At 44.9% G+C, this 19,007-nt stretch overlaps 1 protein-coding gene across 1 annotated transcript in view; it reads left to right on the top strand.

Annotated features, from left to right (window-relative positions):
* Positions 1-19,007, top strand: part of LOC120018635 (delta and Notch-like epidermal growth factor-related receptor) — a 66,424-nt gene that overhangs the window by 19,358 nt on the left and 28,059 nt on the right. The window contains exons 2-3 of the mRNA XM_038961837.1: positions 14,823-15,140; positions 15,376-15,473. Of these exons, the coding sequence (XP_038817765.1) occupies positions 14,823-15,140; positions 15,376-15,473 (416 nt within the window). The remainder of the gene's footprint in view (positions 1-14,822; positions 15,141-15,375; positions 15,474-19,007) is intronic.

Here is a 19,007-nt window from a genome sequence, read left to right as displayed (position 1 = left end):
TTTGATTAGATGTTCAGGAGTCTTATGGCTTGGGGGTAGTAGCTGTTTAGAAGCCTCTTGGACCTAGACTTGGCGCTCAACTATCGCTTGCCATGCGGTAGCTGAGAGAACAGTCTATGACTAGGGTGGCTGGAGTCTTTGCCAATTTTTAGGGCCTTCCTCTGACACAGCCTAGTATAGAGGTACTGGATGGCAGGAAGCTTGGCCCCAGTAACGTACTGGGCCATACGCACTACCCTCTGTAGTGCCTTGCGGTTGGAGGCCGAGCAGTTGCCGTACCAGGCAGTGATGCAGCTGTAAAACCTTTTGAGGATTTGAGGACCCATGCCAAATCTTTTCAGTCTCCTGAGGAGGAATAGGTTTTGTCATGCCCTCTTCACGACTGTCTTGGTGTGCTTGGACCATGTTAGTTTGTTGGTGACATGGACGCAAAGGAACTTGAAGCGCTCAATCTGCTCCACTACAGCCGGCCAATCGATGAGAATGGGGGCGTGCTCGGTCCTCCTTTTCCTGTAGTCCACAATCAACTCCTTTGTCTTGATCACGTTGAGGGAGAGGTTGTTGTCCTTGCACCACACGGTCAGGTCTCTGACCTCCTCCCTATAGGCTGTCTCATCCTTGTCGGTGATCAAGCCTACCACTGTTGTATCATCGGCAAACATAATGGTGGTGTTAGAGTCGTGCCTGGCCATGCAGTCATGAGTGAACACGGAGTACAGGAGTGGACTGAGCATGCACCCCCTTATGGTGTTGATGTGAGCCATGACCAGCCTTTCAAAGCACTTCATGGCTACAGACGTGAGTGCTACGGGTCGGTAGTAATTTAGGCAAGTTACCTTAGTGTTCTTGGGCACAGGGACTATGGTGATCTGCTTGAAACATGTTGGTATTACAGACTTAGACAGGAAGAGTTTGAAAATGTCAGTGAAGACACTTGCCAATTGGTCAGCACATGCTCGGAGTACACATCCTGGTAATCCGTCTGGCCCAGCGGCCTTGTGAATGTTGACCTGTTTAAAGGTCTTACTCACATTGGCTGCTGAGAGCGTGATCACACAGTCGTCCGGAACAGCTGATGCTCTCATGCATGTTTCAGTGTTGCTTGCCTCGAAGCGAGCACAGAAGTGATTTAGCTCGTCTGGTAGGCTCATGTCACTAGGCAGCTCTCGGCTGTGCTTCCCTTTGTAGTCTGTAATAGTTTGCAAGCCCTGCCACATCCGACAAGCATCGGAGCCGGTCTAGTACGATTCGATCTTAGTCCTGTATTGAAGCTTTGCCTGTTTGATGGTTCGTCGGAGGGCATAGCGAGATTTCCTATAAGCTTCCGTGGTTAGAGTCCTGCTCCTTGAAGCGACAGCTCTAACCTTTAGCTCAGTGCGAATATTGCCTGTAATCCATGGCTTCTGGTTGGGGTATGTACATATATAATTCCACTTATCTGACAGAACAGCTTCATTAGTGTGTGTCTGTTTGTTTGTGTGAGCATGCGTGTGACTGACTGTAGCAAATTGTAGATGCATTCTGCCTCCATTTCCTAATTACACACCATCCCATAGCAGCCAAAATGAGAGAATCAACAGATTGGTGTGAAGCTAGTTATCAGATTCCACCATGTTGTGCGGGGGAAGACAGGGAGGAGGAGGAGGAGGGGGGAGAGGGATGGTTAGCGAGAGCTCTAATGAAGATGGGACAAAACAGCAATAGTGTGAAGGTGGCAGGGGAGTGCTAGAACAACAGCACATCAGCTCTTGTGTTGTACCGAAGAAATGATACATTAATTGGAGAGCATGCTGTGTGTTTACTGGCCATATGGGACCAATGTTGATGACTGAATAGGCCTGATTGTAACTCCTAGAGTTCTGTGATGAATGATGTGGCAGCTCTGTCGATATGAACAGTGAACGCTAGAGGAGTCTGGTGAATAGTACTGTAGATTGGTTCTATACAGTGGGATTTTTGTGATGAATGGCTGTGAGGGGGGTGCCCAACTGGAGACTCTCTCTAGGTTGGACTGTTACTCATTTATCCATGCCACACCATCACTCGGAGTTATATATTTAAGCAATAAGGCACTTCGGGGGTTTGTGGTATATGGCCAATATACCACGGCTAAGGGCTGTTCTTATGCACAATGCAACGCAGAGTGCCTGGATACAGCCCTTAGCCGTGGAATATTGGCCATATACCATAAACCCCCGAAGTGCCTTATTGCTTAAATATATAAGTCTTAATGATGGTGTGCCATTTTTTAACCTGAAACCTAGGGGATTCAATCTTACAACCTTTCGGTTACTAGTCCAACGCTCTAACCACTAGGCTACCCTGCCACACCCATTGACAAATTGGGTGGTATATGTAAGATACGTATTATAAACTGGGTGGTTCGAGCCCTGAATGCTGATTGGCTGACAGCCGTGGTATATCTGACCTTATGACAAAACATTTATTTTCACTGCTCTAATTACGTTGGTAAATAAATGTTTTGTCATACTCGTGGTATACGGGTATGACAAACATATACCACATAACATATATCATACATATACCACTCAGTTCATAATGACTAGAAAACCTTATCAAATAACACGGAACCCAAACCGGCTGCGTGCGTGCGCCATCGTGCGCTATCGTGCATACATTTATTTTGTCCCCCTACACCAAACGCGATCACGAGACGCAGGTTAAAATATCAAAACAAACTCTGAACCAATGACATTAATTTGGGGACAGGTCGAAAAGCCTTAAACATGTATGGCTAGTTAGCTTGCACTTGCTAGCTAATTTGTCCTATTTAGCTAGCTTGCTGTTGCTAGCTAATTTGTCCTGGGATATAAACATTGAGTTGTTATTTTACCTGAAATGCACAAGGACCTCTACTCCGACAATTAATCCACAAAATAAAACGGCCAACAGAATCGTTTCTAGTCATCTCTCCTCCTTCCAGGCTTTTTCATATTTTAACTTATATTGTGATCGCATCTAAACTTCCATTGTATTACCACGACAACCAGCAAGGGCTAAAATAGAAATTTAAGCTGCCTATCAATCATTGTTTTTGAAACCAGTGGACAGCCAGTGAAAAATGCGATCTTGCGTCAGCTGCATAGTGCGGATCCCTACCTATGGAATACAATCAAATCAAATAAAATGTTATTTGTCACATACACATGGTTAGCAGATGTTAATGCGAGTGTAGCGAAATGCTTGTGCTTCTAGTTCCGACAATGCAGTAATATCCAACGAGTAATCTAACCTAACAATTTCACAACAACTACCTTATACACACAAGTGTAAAGGAATGAATAAGAATATGTACATAAAAAATAAATGAATGAGTGATGGTATAGAACGGCATAGGCAAGATGCAGTGGATGGTATAGATTACCGTATATACATATGAGATGAGTAATGTAGGATATGTAAACATATAAAAGTGGCATTGTTTAAAGTGGCTAGTGATACATTACATCAAGATGGCAAGATGCGGTAGATGGTATAGAGTACAGTATATACATATGAGATGAGTAATGTAGGGTATGTAAACATTATATGAAGTGGCATTGTTTAAAGTGGCTAGTGATACATTTATTACATCAATTTTTCCATTATTAAAGTGGCTGGAGTTGAGTCAGTGTGATGGCTGTTTAACAGTCTGATGGCCTTGAGATAGAAGCTGTTTTTCAGTCTCTCTGTCCCTGCTTTGATGCACCTGTACTGACCTCGCCTTCTGGATGATAGCGGGGTGAACAGGCAATGGCTCGGGTGGTTGTTGTCCTCGATGATCTTTTTGGCCTTCCTGTGACATCGGGTGGTGTAGGTGTCCTGGAGGCCAGGTAGTTTGCCCCCGGTGATGCGTTGTGCAGACCTCACTACCCTCTGGAGAGCCTTACGGTTATGGGCGGAGCAGTTGCCGTACCAGGCGGTGATGCAGCCCGACAGGATGCTCTCGATTGTGCATCTGTAAAAGTTTGTGAGTGTTTTTGGTGACAAGCCAAATTTCTTCAGCCTCCTGAGGTTGAAGAGGCACTGCTGCACCTTCTTCACCACGCTGTCTGTGTGGTTGAACCATTTCAGTTTGTCCGTGATGTGTACACCGAGGAACTTAAAACTTTCCACCTTCTCCACTACTGTCCCGTCGATGTGGATAGGGGGGTGCTCCCTCTGCTGTTTCCTGAAGTCCACAATCATCTCCTTTGTTTTGTTGACGTTGAGTGTGAGGTTATTTTCCTGACACCACACTCCGAGGGCCCTCACCTCCTCCCTGTAGGCCGTCTCGTCGTTGTTGGTAATCAAGCCTACCACTGTAGTGTCGTCTGCAAACTTGATGATTGAGTTGGAGGCGTGCATGGCCACGCAGTCGTGGGTGAACAGGGAGTACAGGAGAGGGCTGAGAACGCACCCTTGTGGGGCCCCAGTGTTGAGGATCAGCGGGGTGGAGATGTTGTTACCTACCCTCACCACCTGGGGGCGGCCCTTCAGGAAGTCCAGGACCCAGTTGCACAGGGCGGGGTCGAGACCCAGGGTCTCGAGCTTGATGACGAGTTTGGAGGGTACTATGGTGTTAAATGCTGAGCTGTAGTCGATGAACAGCATTCTCACATAGGTATTCCTCTTGTTCAGATGGGTTAGGGCAGTGTGCAGTGTGATTGCGATTGCGTCGTCTGTGGCAAATTGGAGTGGGTCTAGGGTGTCAGGTAGGGTGGAGGTGATATGGTCCTTGACTAGTCTCTCAAAGCACTTCATGATGACGGAAGTGAGTGCCAAGGGGGGTTGTCATTTAGCTCAGTTACCTTAGCTTTCTTGGGAACAGGAATGTGGTGAGGCTTTTAGTGCTCAATTTAATTAATGCTCATAGAAAATTGTAATAATCCATAGGCCTAATGGACACATGCTCAAACTCGCACACTGTTGATAGACTTAAATGAGCAATCTGTAGTTGCTATATCCATTTTTGGATTTATAAATGATATGCTAATTTATAAATGCCTCATGAGCTTAGTTCAACCGTCACACCCATTGAGAACCCAAAATATAAGCTTTTTTTCCTCCAATGTTTGTAAACATTATAAATGAAAACAAACACCTTATAGCCTCATTACATGGTTAAAAGTATAATTTTGATATCATGGATGGTCAGTCTCGCATCCAAAGCTCTGTCTATTAATCTGAGTGTGGTTACATTTCTCCAGACCCATCCCTCAGTTTTTTACCAAAACAGAGGCGGGGCGGCCGTTTTGTTATTGTTTCATCTGTGGATTTGCTGTTTAAACAGTTGCATATTATCAAGATATCAAAGTGTCACCAACAAAAAGGTAAACACTAGGCCTATAGCAAATGCAGCAAATGGCATTATTTTTTTCTGGGGTTATGCTCCAGTAAAACAATTTGGCTAATCTATACTTCCATATTTCCAAGTCCTATTCTTGAAGATCAAGGGGTATAACATTTATTGGAATGACTGGAATTCTGATAGACTTTGGTTTTTAATGTAAAGATATAATTTAATCGTATTATTATATGTAGTAGAAAGCGATGGGTTAGAAGAAGCCTACATAACCAACCCATAAAGTAAAAATGTAACATCCATATATGGCCAGCTATGTAAACTTTAACATTGATTTATCCTGCAATAGATGTTGTTCAATTGGTAACATACATTTTTGTCTTTTTCTAATGCCTCTTAAAGGGAAAGTAATCTAAAAGTAACGGAATGTAATCAGATTACATTACTGAGTTTGAGTAATCTAAAAGTAAAGTTACTGATTACAATTTTGGGCAGGTAACTAGTAACTGTAATAGATTACATTTAGAGAGTAACCTACCCAACCCTGAGAGCGACTTACAGTAAATGTGAAGTATGGCAGCAGGAGGAAGCAAGATAGGGAAATTACTGCCATTACTTGGCATTTACTTCAAACTTTTGTATAAGTAAGAGTTTTGACAAGTTATATTCTCCCAAGGAGTAAGATACCAACATTCAGAAGCAGTGATTGAGCATGTTTCAAAGTGGAACCAGGAGATCTATTTGGGGGAGAAAAGCTCTCATTCTCAACAGCTGTTTGGAGACATTATAATTGCGTTTTTCCGACCGACCGCTTTACGGCTGATTGAACTATCAGAGAGACAGCCAACGAACTCTCGCTATCAGTGCCTCTGCAGGTGCACACAAACAATAACATCTTCTCTGGCGTGGAAAATGTGTCTGTGTCCCTGAGGCGCTGTCTGATGAAACTTTTATGTGACAGTTTCATGTCTTTCTGGGTGCTGCTGAGTTATGCTAATAGATGCTAATGTCCTGGGCGCCTCCTCAACAGGAAGGTTGTCAGCAGTACCGGGAGCCATTCAGGAAAATCAAGCAGCGGTGTTTCAGAGATCAGACAATTTATCTGGGATTTGACGAGTAATTCCAGCGTGACGTGATGGAGCTGGCTGTCTATCAAGGGTTGTCGTTCTTTGTGTCTTTGTCGTGTAGCTCAGTTGGTAGAGCATGGTGCTTGCAATGCCAGAGTTGTGGGTTTGATTCCCACAGGGGGCCAGTATGAAATAAAATGTATGCACTCACTACTATAAGTTGCTCTGGATAAGAGTGTCTGCTAAATGACAAAAACTGAAATATGACCCTCAGATATGTCTATGTACTCTTACTACTTTATTGTCTGTTTCTGTCTCTCTGTCTCATGTACTTTACGCACACAGACACAATGTTTTTTTCACCAAGGCGTATTGCTTTCAGGCTACCTAGCTACTGTAGCTATGGCAACGCGGATATGTCGTTATAAAATGGTTACAAAATCATTTGAGACATGAGAGACCATATTGGCTTCACAGATTGTCAGGTAATAACCATGTTAAAGACAGAATGCTCTTTGTATGAGAAAAACACTCAAAGGACTCTTGGAATTTGTTCCAGTATTGCCACAACTTTACCGGCCCATGGTTGGGACATTGAGTTGTGTTTGTGTGTTTGCAAGCATGTCGTATTTGTCACTAAGGCATAGGCTTGCCTTACATCTTCCTAAATATCTTCCATCTTCCTTAGTGTGGTCTGTGTGCGGTTGAGCCAGCTTGCCATTAAACCGCCCCCGCCGGCCGTCCCCGCAGCCTCACCCACGGTGTAGATGACTCAGCCATAAATATTGACTGCCTGATAAACTGGATGAATTGACCAGGCCCAATTATCAACCATTACAGGCCTGCTGATCCCACTGGCCATCCCACTGGCCAGTCCCACTGTTACACCTCTGTCCAATGAGGTAGCCCCGTGGAAGTGGTGTAAAGTACTTAAGTAAAAATACTTTAAAGTACTACTTAAATGTTTTTTTTAGGTATCTGTACTTTACTTTACTATTCATATTTTTGACTACTTTTACTTTTACTTCACTACATTCCTAAAGAAAATAATGTACTTTTTACTCCATACATTTTCTCTGACACCCAAAAGTACTTGTTACATTTTCAGTGCTTAGCAGGACAGGAAAGTGGTCCAATTCACTAACTCATCAAGAGAATATCCTTGGTCATCCCTACCACCTCTGATTTGGAGGACTCACTAAACACAAATGCTTTGTTTGTAAATGTTGTCTGCTTGTTGTAGTGTGCCCCTAGCTATCCGTAAATAGAAAAACAAGAAAATTGTGCCATCTGATTTTCATATTATAAGCAATTTGAAATAATTTATACTTTTACTTTTGATATTTAAGTATATTTTTGCAATTAGATTTACTTTTGATACTTAAATATATTTAAAACCAAATACTTTTAGACTTTTACTCAAGTAGTATTTGTCTGTGTGACTTTTACTTTAGTCATTTTACTCAAGTATGACATTTGGGTACTTTTTCCACCACTGCCCCGTGGTGCTAGTCTCAGACCTGAACAGATTTGGCCAGGTGTAGCACCAGGACTACCTGAGAGTTTTACCAATCCTGACTCCATATATTGTACATTAAAACTTTGTTATCGTTATACCCTACACACTATCACTTTCATTTATCTCTATGCCTTTTATAATTCAGTATGCTTTACTGAATGAATAAGTCCTCAGCCTGCGGTGAGAGTTGATATTGAGCTTGTTAATTTTGTTTGCCGTGGTAGTTCTGCTCGGAGACAGCTCTGTCTCATCTACTCCTAAGCAATTCCATAAAAAATTGTGTGTATGTATGTGTGTGTGTGTGTGTGAGGGGCTGAAAAATGGCCAGCAGCTCATCCCACGTCTCTCTCCGTCTCTCTCTTTCTTTGTATCTCTCTCTCTCTGTCTCTCTGTCTTTCTGTCTCTCATGTACACAAGAATACTATCTTCTTTCAATATTATTGATCCATATTCACTTCAGGACAATTAGCAAGTTGATCATTTTAACTTGTGAAGCAATACATTTTTGCTCTAAAATATCTTTAGATCTTTTTTGTTCGTGTCCCATGTGGGAATATAGTTACAGTGCTTGTTGCGTATGTTGGTTGTTATTGTTCTGTGCCTCTGTGAGCTAATAGACGTGCTAAATCACACTGTTAGCCCTGTCCCTGTGCTTATAGGCAGTAGTTGCCTATCAAGAGAAGTAGGCGAGCCAATTGCACCAACATCTTTACCATTCATACACCCAGAGGAACTGATTCTATTATGTTGGGTGTTTGCTATATGATGTCAGTTACGTAGGCGAGTTTGTGACAGGTTTCACATGCTATGTTGGTATTGTGTTACGTGTGTGCGGAACCTTTAGAGATGTTAGCCTCCAGTATATACTGTATCCAGAGTAGAGGTCGACCGATTATGATTTTTCAACGCCGATACCGATTCCGATTATTGGAGGGCCGAAAAAAGCCGATACTGATTAATTGGACGATTTATATATATATTTGTAATAATGACAATTACAACAATACTGAATGAACAATGAACACTTTTATTTTAACTTAATATAATACATCAATCAAATCAATTTAGTCTCAAATAAATAATGAAACATGTTCAGTTTGGTTTAAGTAATGCAAAAACACAGTGTTGGAGAAGAAAGTAAAAGTGCAATATGTGCCATGTAAAAAAGCTAACGTTTAAGTTCCTTGCTTAGAACATGAGAACATATGAAAGCTGGTGGTTCCTTTGAACATGAGTCTTCAATATTCCCAGTTAAGAAGTTTTCGGTTGTAGTTATTATAGGAATTATAGGACTATTTCTCTCTATACCATTTGTATTTCATATACCTTTGACTATTGGATGTTCTTATAGGCACTATAGTATTGCCCGCCTAATCTCAGGAGTTGATAGGCTTGAAGTCATAAACAGCGCTGTGCCTCAAGCATTGCTAAGAGCTGCTGGCAAACACAGTAAAGGGCTGTTTGAATGAATGCTTACCTGCCTGCTGCTGCCTACCACCGCTCAGTCAGACTGCTCTATCAAATCATATACTTAATTATAATACAATAAACACACAGAAATACGAGCCTTTGGTCAAATCTGGAAACTATCATTTCGAAAAAACACAACGTTTATTATTTCTGTGAAATACGGAACCGTTCCGTATTTTATCGAATGGGTGGCAACCCTAAGTCTAAATATTGCTGTTACATTGCACAACCTTCAATGTTATGTCATAATTATGTAAAATTCTGTCAAATTAATTAAGGTCTTTGTTAGGAATAAATGGCCTTTCAACAGTTCTCAACAAGCCAGGCGGCCCAAACTGCTGCATATACCCTGACTCTGCATACATTGAACGCAAGAGAAGTGACACAATTTCCCTAGTTAATATTGCCTGCTAACATTAATTTCTTTTAACTACATATGCAGGTTTAAGGTTTAAGAAAGGCATTGATGTTTATGGTTAGGTACATTATTGCAACGAATGTGCTTTTGTTAAATCATCACCCGTTTGGCAAAGTTGAAGTAGGCTGTGATTTGATGATAAATTAACAGGCACCGCATTGATTATATGCTATGCAGAACAAGCTAGTTACCCTATTAATATCATCAACCATGTGTAGTTAACTAGTGATTATGTGAAGATCGATTGTTTTTTTATAAGATAAGTTTAATTCTAGCTAGCAACTTGTCTTGGCTAATTGCAGCCACAAGGTCCTTTTGATGCTACACTCGTGTAACAGGGGGTCAGCCTGCCACGCAGTCTCCTCGTGGATTGCAATGTAATCGTCCATAATCAGCGTCCAAAAAGGCCGATTACCGATTGTTATGAAAACTTGAAATCGGCCCTAATTAATTGGCTATGCCGATTAATCGGTCGACCTCTAATCCAGAGGGAGTGTGGTGCTAGCCGTCAGAGAGGCAGTTTTCCTAGTGTGTCTTGGTTGCGGTGGCTGGGTCTGTGGGCCGTGCTACAGCTGTGTGACCAGGTCAGCAGTCTCTCTGAGGGGTTGTGGAGTGGGCTGTTGGGCCACTGTGCTCCTCCAGTGTAGTGCTCTAAGTGGTTCTGATAGAGACTCATGAGAAAACACTTGAGAGAGTTTAGTGCTAATAAGATATGAGTCAGTCCTAGGGAAAGCAAGGCTGTTAATGACGCTCTCACACATAGACTCACACATACACACACACACACACACACACACACACACACACACACACACACACACACACACACACACACACACACACACACACACACACACACACACACACACACACACACACACACACACACTTGGGTATTCTACATGAGTATCATCAGCATGCTGTTCACACACTCTCAGACTTTTGTTCTGTTTCCTTTGCTAATGGGAACTGAGTCACACACACGTTTGAACGGTGTGGCTGCCTGAGGTGGCAGATATATGGTGCTTCTGGGATTCTGTGGTGGGAAGCAAGATTATTGACTCCTGTAAGAACCGTTCCTCACACTAAACAAAAGCAAGGGTCGTATTCATTGAGGGCACACTGTGACAAAACTATTTGCAACGGAAAACAAGAAGTGTTTATTTTTGGACAAGTTCAGATAGTCTCTTCTTGTGTCAGTCCGTTTTTCATTAGGTGCATAATGAATATTACCAACGAGTCCTGGACTGGAGTCAACATGGCCTTTACATTTTTTTTTTATTTCACCCTTATTTAACCAGGTAGGCCAGTTGAGAACAAGTTCTTATTTACAACTGCGAACTGGCCAAGATAAAGCAAAGCAGTGTGACAAAAACAACACCACAGAGTTACACATAAACAAACGTACAGTCAATAACACAATAGAAACATCTAAACTCAGCAAAAAAAAAGAAACGTCCTCTCACTGTCAACTGCGTTTATTTTCAGCAAACTTACCATGTGTAAATACTTGTATGAACATAAGATTCAACAACTGAGACATAAACTGAACAAGTTCCACAGACATGTGACTAATAGAAATTGAATAATGTGTCCCTGAACAAAGAGGTGGTCAAAATCAAAAGTATCTGGTGTGGCCACCAGCTGCATTAAGTACTGCAGTGCATCTCCTCCTCATGGACTGCACCAGATTTGCCAGTTCTTGCTGTGAGATGTTACCCCACTCTTCCATCAAGGCATCTGCAAGTTCCCGGACATTTCTGGGGAGAATGACCCTAGCCCTCACCCTCCGATCCAACAGGTCCCAGATGTGCTCAATGGGATTGAGATCCGGGCTCTTCGCTGGCCATGACAGAACACTGACGTTCCTGTCTTGCAGGAAATCACGCACAGAACGAGCAGTATGGCTGGTGGCATTGTCATGCTGGAGGGTCATGTCAGGATGAGCCTGCAGAAAGGGTACCACATGAGGGAGGAGGATGTCTTCCCTGTAACGTACAGCGTTGAGATTGCCTGCAATGACAACAAGCTCAGTCCAATGAGTCTGTGACACACCGCCCCAGACCATGACGGACTCTCCACCTCAATATCGATCCCGCTCCAGAGTACAGGCCTCGGTGTAACGCTCATTCCTTCGACGATAAACGCGAATCCGACCATCACCCCTGGTGAGACAAAACTGCGACTTGTCAGTGAAGAGTACTTTTTGCCAGTCCTGTCTGGTCCAGCAACAGTGGGTTTGTGCCCATAGGCGACGTTGTTGCCGGTGATGTCTGGTGAGGACCTGCCTTACAACAAGCCTACAAGCCCTCAGTCCAACCTCTTTCAGCCTATTGTGGACAGTCTGAGCACTGATGGAGGGATTGTGCATTCCTAGTGTAACTCGGGCAGTTGTTGCCATCCTGTACCTGTCCCGCAGGTGTGATGTTCGAATGTACCAATCCTGTGAAGGTGTTGTTACATGTGGTCTGCCACTGAGAGGACGATCAGCTGTCCGTCCTGTCTCCCTGTAGCGCTGTCTTAGGCGTCTCACAGTACGGACATTGCAATTTATGCCCTGGCCACATCTGCAGTCCTCATGACTCCTTGCAGCATACCTAAGGCACGTCCACACAGATGGGCAGGGACCCTGGGCATCTTTCTTTTGGTGTTTTTCAGAGTCAGTAGAAAGGCCTCTTTAGTGTCCTAAGTGTTCATAACTGTTCCCTTAATTGTCTTACCGTCTATAAGCTGTTAGTGTCTTAACGACCGTTCCACAGGTGCATGTTCAGTCATTGTTTGTAGTTCATTGAACAAGCACGGGAAACAGTGTTTAAACCCTTTACAATGAAGAGCTGTGAAGTTATTTGGATTTTTACTAATTATCTTTGAAAGACAGGGTCCTGAAAACGGGATGTTTCTTTTTGTGCTGAGTTTATGTACAGTGTGTGCAAATGTAGAAGATTAGGGAAATAAGGCAATAAATAGACCATAGAGGCGAAATAATTACAATTTAGCATTAACACTGGAGTGATAGATGTGCAGATGATGATGTGCAAGTGGAGATACTGGGGTTCAAAAGAGAAAGAAGATAAATAACAGGATGCAAATTTCTGTTTGAAAAAGATAGCCTTCCAGGATACCCAGGCCAGGTCGATTTGAAAGGCCTGCTCACTGAAGTGTTTTAGGGAGCGCTTGACAGTGGTGAGGGGTGGTCGTTTGACCGCGGACCCATTGCGGACGCAGGCAGTGATCGCTGAGATCTTGGTTGAAAACAGCAGAGGTGTATTTAGAGGGCAAGTTGGTTAGGATGATATCTATGAGGGTGCCCGTGTTTACGGCTTTGGGGTGGTACCTGGTAGGCTCCTTGATAATTTGTGTGAGATTGAGGGCATCTAGCTTAGATTGTAGGACGGCCGGGGTGTTAAGCATACCCCAGTTTAGGTCACCTAACAGTACGAACTCTGAAGATATATGGGGGGCAATCAATTCACATATGGTGTCCAGGGCACAGCTGGGGGCTGAGGGGGGTCTATAACAAGCTGCAACGTTGAGAGACTTGTTTCTGGAAAGGTTGATTTTTAAAAGTAGAAGGTCGAACTGGATAGTATGACAGAACTCTGCAGGCTATCTCTGCGGTAGATTGCAACTTTGGCAGTTCTATCTTGTCGGAAAATGTTGTGGTTGGGGATGGAAATTTCAGGATTTTTGGTGGCCTTCCTAAGCCAGGATTCAGACACGGCTAGGACATCCGGGTTGGCGGAGTGTGCTAAAGCGGTGAATAAAACAAACATAGGGAGGAGGCTTCTGATGTTAACATGCATGAAACCATGGCTTTTACAGTTACAGAAGTCAACAAATGAGAGCGCCTGGGGAATGGGAGTTGTGCTGGGGGCTGCAGGGCCTGGGTTAACCTCTACATCACCAGAGGAATACAGGAGGAGTAGGATAAGGGTACGGCTAAAGGCTATAAGAACTGGTTGTCTAGTACGTTCGGAACAGAGAGCAAAAGGAGCAGATTTCTGGGCGTGGAAGAATAGATTCAAGGCATAATGTACAGACAAGGGTATGGTAGGATTTGTGTACAGTGGAGGTAAACCTAGGCATTGCGTGACGATGAGAGAGGTTTTGTCTCTAGAGGCGCCAGGTGAGGTCACTGCGTGTGTGGGGTGGGACAAAAGGGCTATCTAAGGCATATTGGGTAGGGCTGGGGGCTCTACAGTGAAATAAGACAATAATCACTAACCAAAACAGCAATAGACAAGGCATATTAACATTAGGGAGAGGCATGCGTAGCCGAGTGATCATAGGGTCCAATGAGTAGCAATAGGTGAGTCAGGGAGCCGATTCAGTAGTCGCTACTACGCTACTAGGCGAGCTGGAGACATGGCGATTCAGACGTCACAACGGAAGAGTATTTGTTTATAACTGTGCATTAGTGTATAATTTGTTGTGGCCTTTACAAGAACAATACAGCTAGCATGTGACGAGTGGACATATTTGCAACAGGCTTTCGCAAGTAGAGAGAGTGAAAAGCAAAGAAGACAAGAAAGAGGGAAAAGAACATGAAGGAAGAGAGAAGATACATGTTAGGAGGGATGAAAATAAGATTTGAGAGTTTACCCTGGTAAACTGAGCTCTCTTACCTTAGACGCGCTGCAAATATAAAACTGCCGTAGAACATTGCACTCTCTGCCACTCTTGGTTTTGCAGCCTAAGCAGGAAAAGTTGTAATAAACATCCAGGTGTTAATAATGGACAAGGGGAGAATCCTCTGAGCCAATGGTGATGGCCGTTACAGAATAGTGAGGATACAGCCTACGTCTCGATTGATTCCCTATGTAGTGTACTACTTTTGACCAGAGTCCTGTGAAGTAGTGGTTGTAAAAGGTGTAATTTGAGATGAAGGCATAGTGGACAGTAAAGCGCTCTGGTCAAAAGCAGTGCACTCTGGAGGAAAGGTTGTGATTTGAGATGCATCCATAATATACAGTGGTTCATATACAACGAATATTGAGTCTGAAATTGCCGTTTCGTTTCCCATGTCATCTATAGTCATTTTCCCTTTCCTCTTTGTGTTGTCAGTTTTTCACAGACCCCTGTGCCAACAGCCCATGTTTCCATGGCAACTGTAGCCGCAGTGGTGAGAGCGAGGAGTACACCTGCGAGTGCAGCGAGGGGTACGAGGGGGAGAAGTGTGAGCAGGGCACCTTGGACCTGCTGCCTGTCTCCAACTGGGATCCTGCCACACCCCCTGCCCCCGAACAGGCCACACCCACAACCGCCACTCAGCCCTACCAGCCAACAACAGTGTCCAGCACCACGCAGGCACCTCCGACGCTGCAACCATGGCAGCCTAAGGCTGGACAGAGACTCTTGGTGGTGCAGTGGGAGAAAGAACAGGTCAGAGATGAATGCTACCTGTACTCTATTAGTCACAACAGTCCAGCTGACCAGCTAGCTAGGTTCAGAGTTCGCAGAACTTCTTTATTTGTCTTATAAAATAATGACATTTATCCACTTGCTGCCTCATGTGTGTATCTTTGTATATTTCCATGTATGTGAGTGCCTGTGTGTATGTGTGTCTCTGTGTGTCCATGCATGCATATGTGTGTATGTGTGTGTGTTCCTGTTGCAGGTGACGGAGGGACTGCACTGTGTGAGTCCTGAGCTGTGTGAGCTGACCTCTGGAACTCTGACTCTCTCTCTAGAGGTGCCTGAGGAGACTGCCATCAAGTAAGAGCCCTGTATTGCATGTACTGGTACCTTCCTGTGTGTATGTGTATATGTGTGTGAGTGTGTGTTTGCATAGTGCTCTCCCTCCCTCCCCTGTTTATCCTAACCTCTCCCTCTCTCCCCTGTTTATCCTAACCTCTCCCTCTCTCCCCTGTTTATCCTATCCCCGCCCTCTCTCCCTCCCTCCCCTGTTTATTCTAACCTCTCCCCCTCGCCATCTCTCCCCTGTTTATCCTAACCTCTCTCTCTCCCCCATGTTTATCCTATCCTCTCTCTCTCTCCCCTGTTTATCCTATCCTCTCTCTCCCCTGTTTATCCTATCCTCTGTCTCTCCCCCCTGTTTATCCTAACCTCACTCTCCCCTGTTTATCCTAACCTCTCCCTCCCTCCCCTGTTTATCCTAACTCCTCCCTCCCTCCCCTGTTTATCCTAACTCCTCCCTCCCTCCCCTGTTTATCCTAACTCCTCCCTCCCTCCCCTGTTTATCCTAACCTCTCCCTCCCTCCCCTGTTTATCCTAACCTCTCCATCCCTCCCCTGTTTATCCTAACCTCTCCCTCTCCCCCTGTTTGTCCTAACCTCTCCTTCTCTCTCCCCTGTTTATCCTATCCTCTCCCCCTCTCTCCCCTGTTTATCCTAACCTCTCCCTCTCTCTTCCCTGTTTATCCTAACCTCTCCCTCTCCCCCCTGTTTATCCTAACCTCTCCCTCTCTCCCCTGTTTATCCTAACCTCTCCCTCTCTCTTCCCTGTTTATCTTAACCTCTCCCTCTCCCCCCTATTTATCCTAACCTCTCCTTCTCTCTCTTCCCTGTTTATCCTAACCTCTCCCTCCCTCCCCTGTTTATCCTAACCTCTCCCTCTCCCTCCCGTTTATCCTAACCTCTCCCTCTCTCTTCCCTGTTTATCCTAACCCCTCCCTCCCCTGTTTATCCTAACCTCTCCTTCTCTCTCCCCTGTTTATCCTAACCTCTCCCTCTCCCTCCCCTGTTTATCCTAACCTCTCCCTCTCTCTTCCCTGTTTATCCTAACCTCTCTCTCTCCCCCCTGTTTATCCTAACCTCTCCCTCTCTCCCCTGTTTATCCTAACCTCTCCCTCTCCCTCCCCTGTTTATCCTAACCTCTCCCTCTCTCTTCCCTGTTTATCCTAACCTCTCTCTCTCCCCCCTGTTTATCCTAACCTCTCCCTCTCTCTTCCCTGTTTATCCTAACCTCCCTCTCTCTTCCCTGTTTATCCTATCCTCTCCCTCTCTCTTCCCTGTTTATCCTAACCTCTCTCTCTCCCCCCTGTTTATCCTAACCCCTCCCTCCCCTGTTTATCCTAACCTCTCCCTCTCTCTTCCCTGTTTATCCTAACCTCTCCCTCTCCCTCCCCTGTTTATCCTAACCTCTCCCTCTCTTCCCTGTTTATCCTAACCTCTCCCTCCCACCCCTGTTTATCCTAACCTCTCCCTCTCTCTTCCCTGTTTATCCTAACCTCTCCCTCTCTCTTCCCTGTTTATCCTAACCTCTCCCTCTCCTTCCCTGTTTATCCTATCCTCTCCCTCTCTCTTCCCTGTTTATCCTAACCTCTCCCTCTCCTTCCCTGTTTATCCTAACCTCTCCCTCTCTCTTCCCTGTTTATCCTATCCTCTCCCTCTCTCTTCCCTGTTTATCCTAACCTCTCCCTCCCCTGTTTATCCTATCCTCTCCCTCTCCTTCCCTGTTTATCCTAACCTCTCCCTCTCCTTCCCTGTTTATCCTAACCTCTCTCTCTCTCTTCCCTGTTTATCCTAACCTCTCTCTCTCCCCCCTGTTTATCCTAACCCCTCCCTCCCCTGTTTATCCTATCCTCTCCCTCTCTCTTCCCTGTTTATCCTAACCTCTCTCTCTCCCCCCTGTTTATCCTAACCCCTCCCTCCCCTGTTTATCCTAACCTCTCCTTCTCTCTCCCCTGTTTATCCTATCCTCTCCCTCTCTCTTCCCTGTTTATCCTAACCTCTCCCTCCCACCCCTGTTTATCCTAACCTCTCCCTCTCTCTTCCCTGTTTATCCTAACCTCTCCCTCTCTCTTCCCTGTTTATCCTAACCTCTCCCTCTCCTTCCCTGTTTATCCTATCCTATCCTCTCCCTCTCTCTTCCCTGTTTATCCTAACCTCTCCCTCTCCTTCCCTGTTTATCCTAACCTCTCCCTCTCTCTTCCCTGTTTATCCTATCCTCTCCCTCTCCTTCCCTGTTTATCCTAACCTCTCCCTCTCCCTCCCCTGTTTATCCTATCCTCTCTCTCTCCTTCCCTGTTTATCCTAACCTCTCCCTCTCTCTTCCCTGTTTATCCTATCCTCTCCCTCTCTCTTCCCTGTTTATCCTAACCTCTCCCTCTCCTTCCCTGTTTATCCTATCCTATCCTCTCCCTCTCTCTTCCCTGTTTATCCTAACCTCTCCCTCTCCTTCCCTGTTTATCCTAACCTCTCCCTCTCTCTTCCCTGTTTATCCTATCCTCTCCCTCTCCTTCCCTGTTTATCCTAACCTCTCCCTCTCCCTCCCCTGTTTATCCTATCCTCTCTCTCTCCTTCCCTGTTTATCCTAACCTCTCCCTCTCTCTTCCCTGTTTATCCTATCCTCTCCCTCTCTCTTCCCTGTTTATCCTAACCTCTCCCTCTCCCTCCCCTGTTTATCCTATCCTCTCCCTCTCCTTCCCTGTTTATCCTAACCTCTCCCTCTCCTTCCCTGTTTATCCTAACCTCTCCCTCTCTCTTCCCTGTTTATCCTATCCTCTCCCTCTCTCTTCCCTGTTTATCCTATCCTCTCCCTCTCTCTTCCCTGTTTATCCTAACCTCTCCCTCCCCTGTTTATCCTATCCTCTCCCTCTCCTTCCCTGTTTATCTTAACCTCTCCCTCTCTCTTCCCTGTTTATCCTAACCTCTCCCTCCCCTGTTTATCCTATCCTCTCCCTCTCTTCCCTGTTCATCCTAACCTCTCCCTCTCCTTCCCTGTTTATCCTAACCTCTCCCTCCCCTGTTTATCCTATCATCTCCCTCTCTTCCCTGTTCATCCTAACCTCTCCCTCTTCTTCCCTGTTTATCCTAACCTCTCCCTCTCCTTCCCTGTTTATCCTAACCTCTCCCTCTCTCTCCCCTGTTTATCACATCCTCTCCCTCTCTCTTCCCTATTTATCCTAACCTCTCCCTCTCTCTCCCCTGTTTATCCTATCCTCTCCCTCTCTCTCCTGTTTATCCTAACCTCTCCCTCTCTCTCCTGTTTATCCTATCCTCTCCCTCTCTCTTCCCTGTTTATCCTAACCTCTCCCTCCCCTGTTTATCCTATCCTCTCCCTCTCCTTCCCTGTTTATCCTAACCTCTCCCTCTCCCCCCTGTTTATCCTAACCTCTCCCTCTCTCCTGTTTATCCTAACCTCTCCCTCTCTCTCCTGTTTATCCTATCCTCTCTCCCTCCCAAGTGAACTGTAGTTCTGCATAAAACCACACTGGAGACTGCACTACATCTGTCTTCCCTTGAGATCATTGTCTTATGATTATCGTCCTGTGTCATTAACATGGAA

This window comes from Salvelinus namaycush, chromosome 23 (assembly GCF_016432855.1).
Source record: "Salvelinus namaycush isolate Seneca chromosome 23, SaNama_1.0, whole genome shotgun sequence".
Classification (NCBI taxonomy): domain Eukaryota; kingdom Metazoa; phylum Chordata; class Actinopteri; order Salmoniformes; family Salmonidae; genus Salvelinus; species Salvelinus namaycush.
Note: the sequence above shows the minus strand (reverse complement) of the source record. Positions and strands in the feature narration are given on the sequence as shown.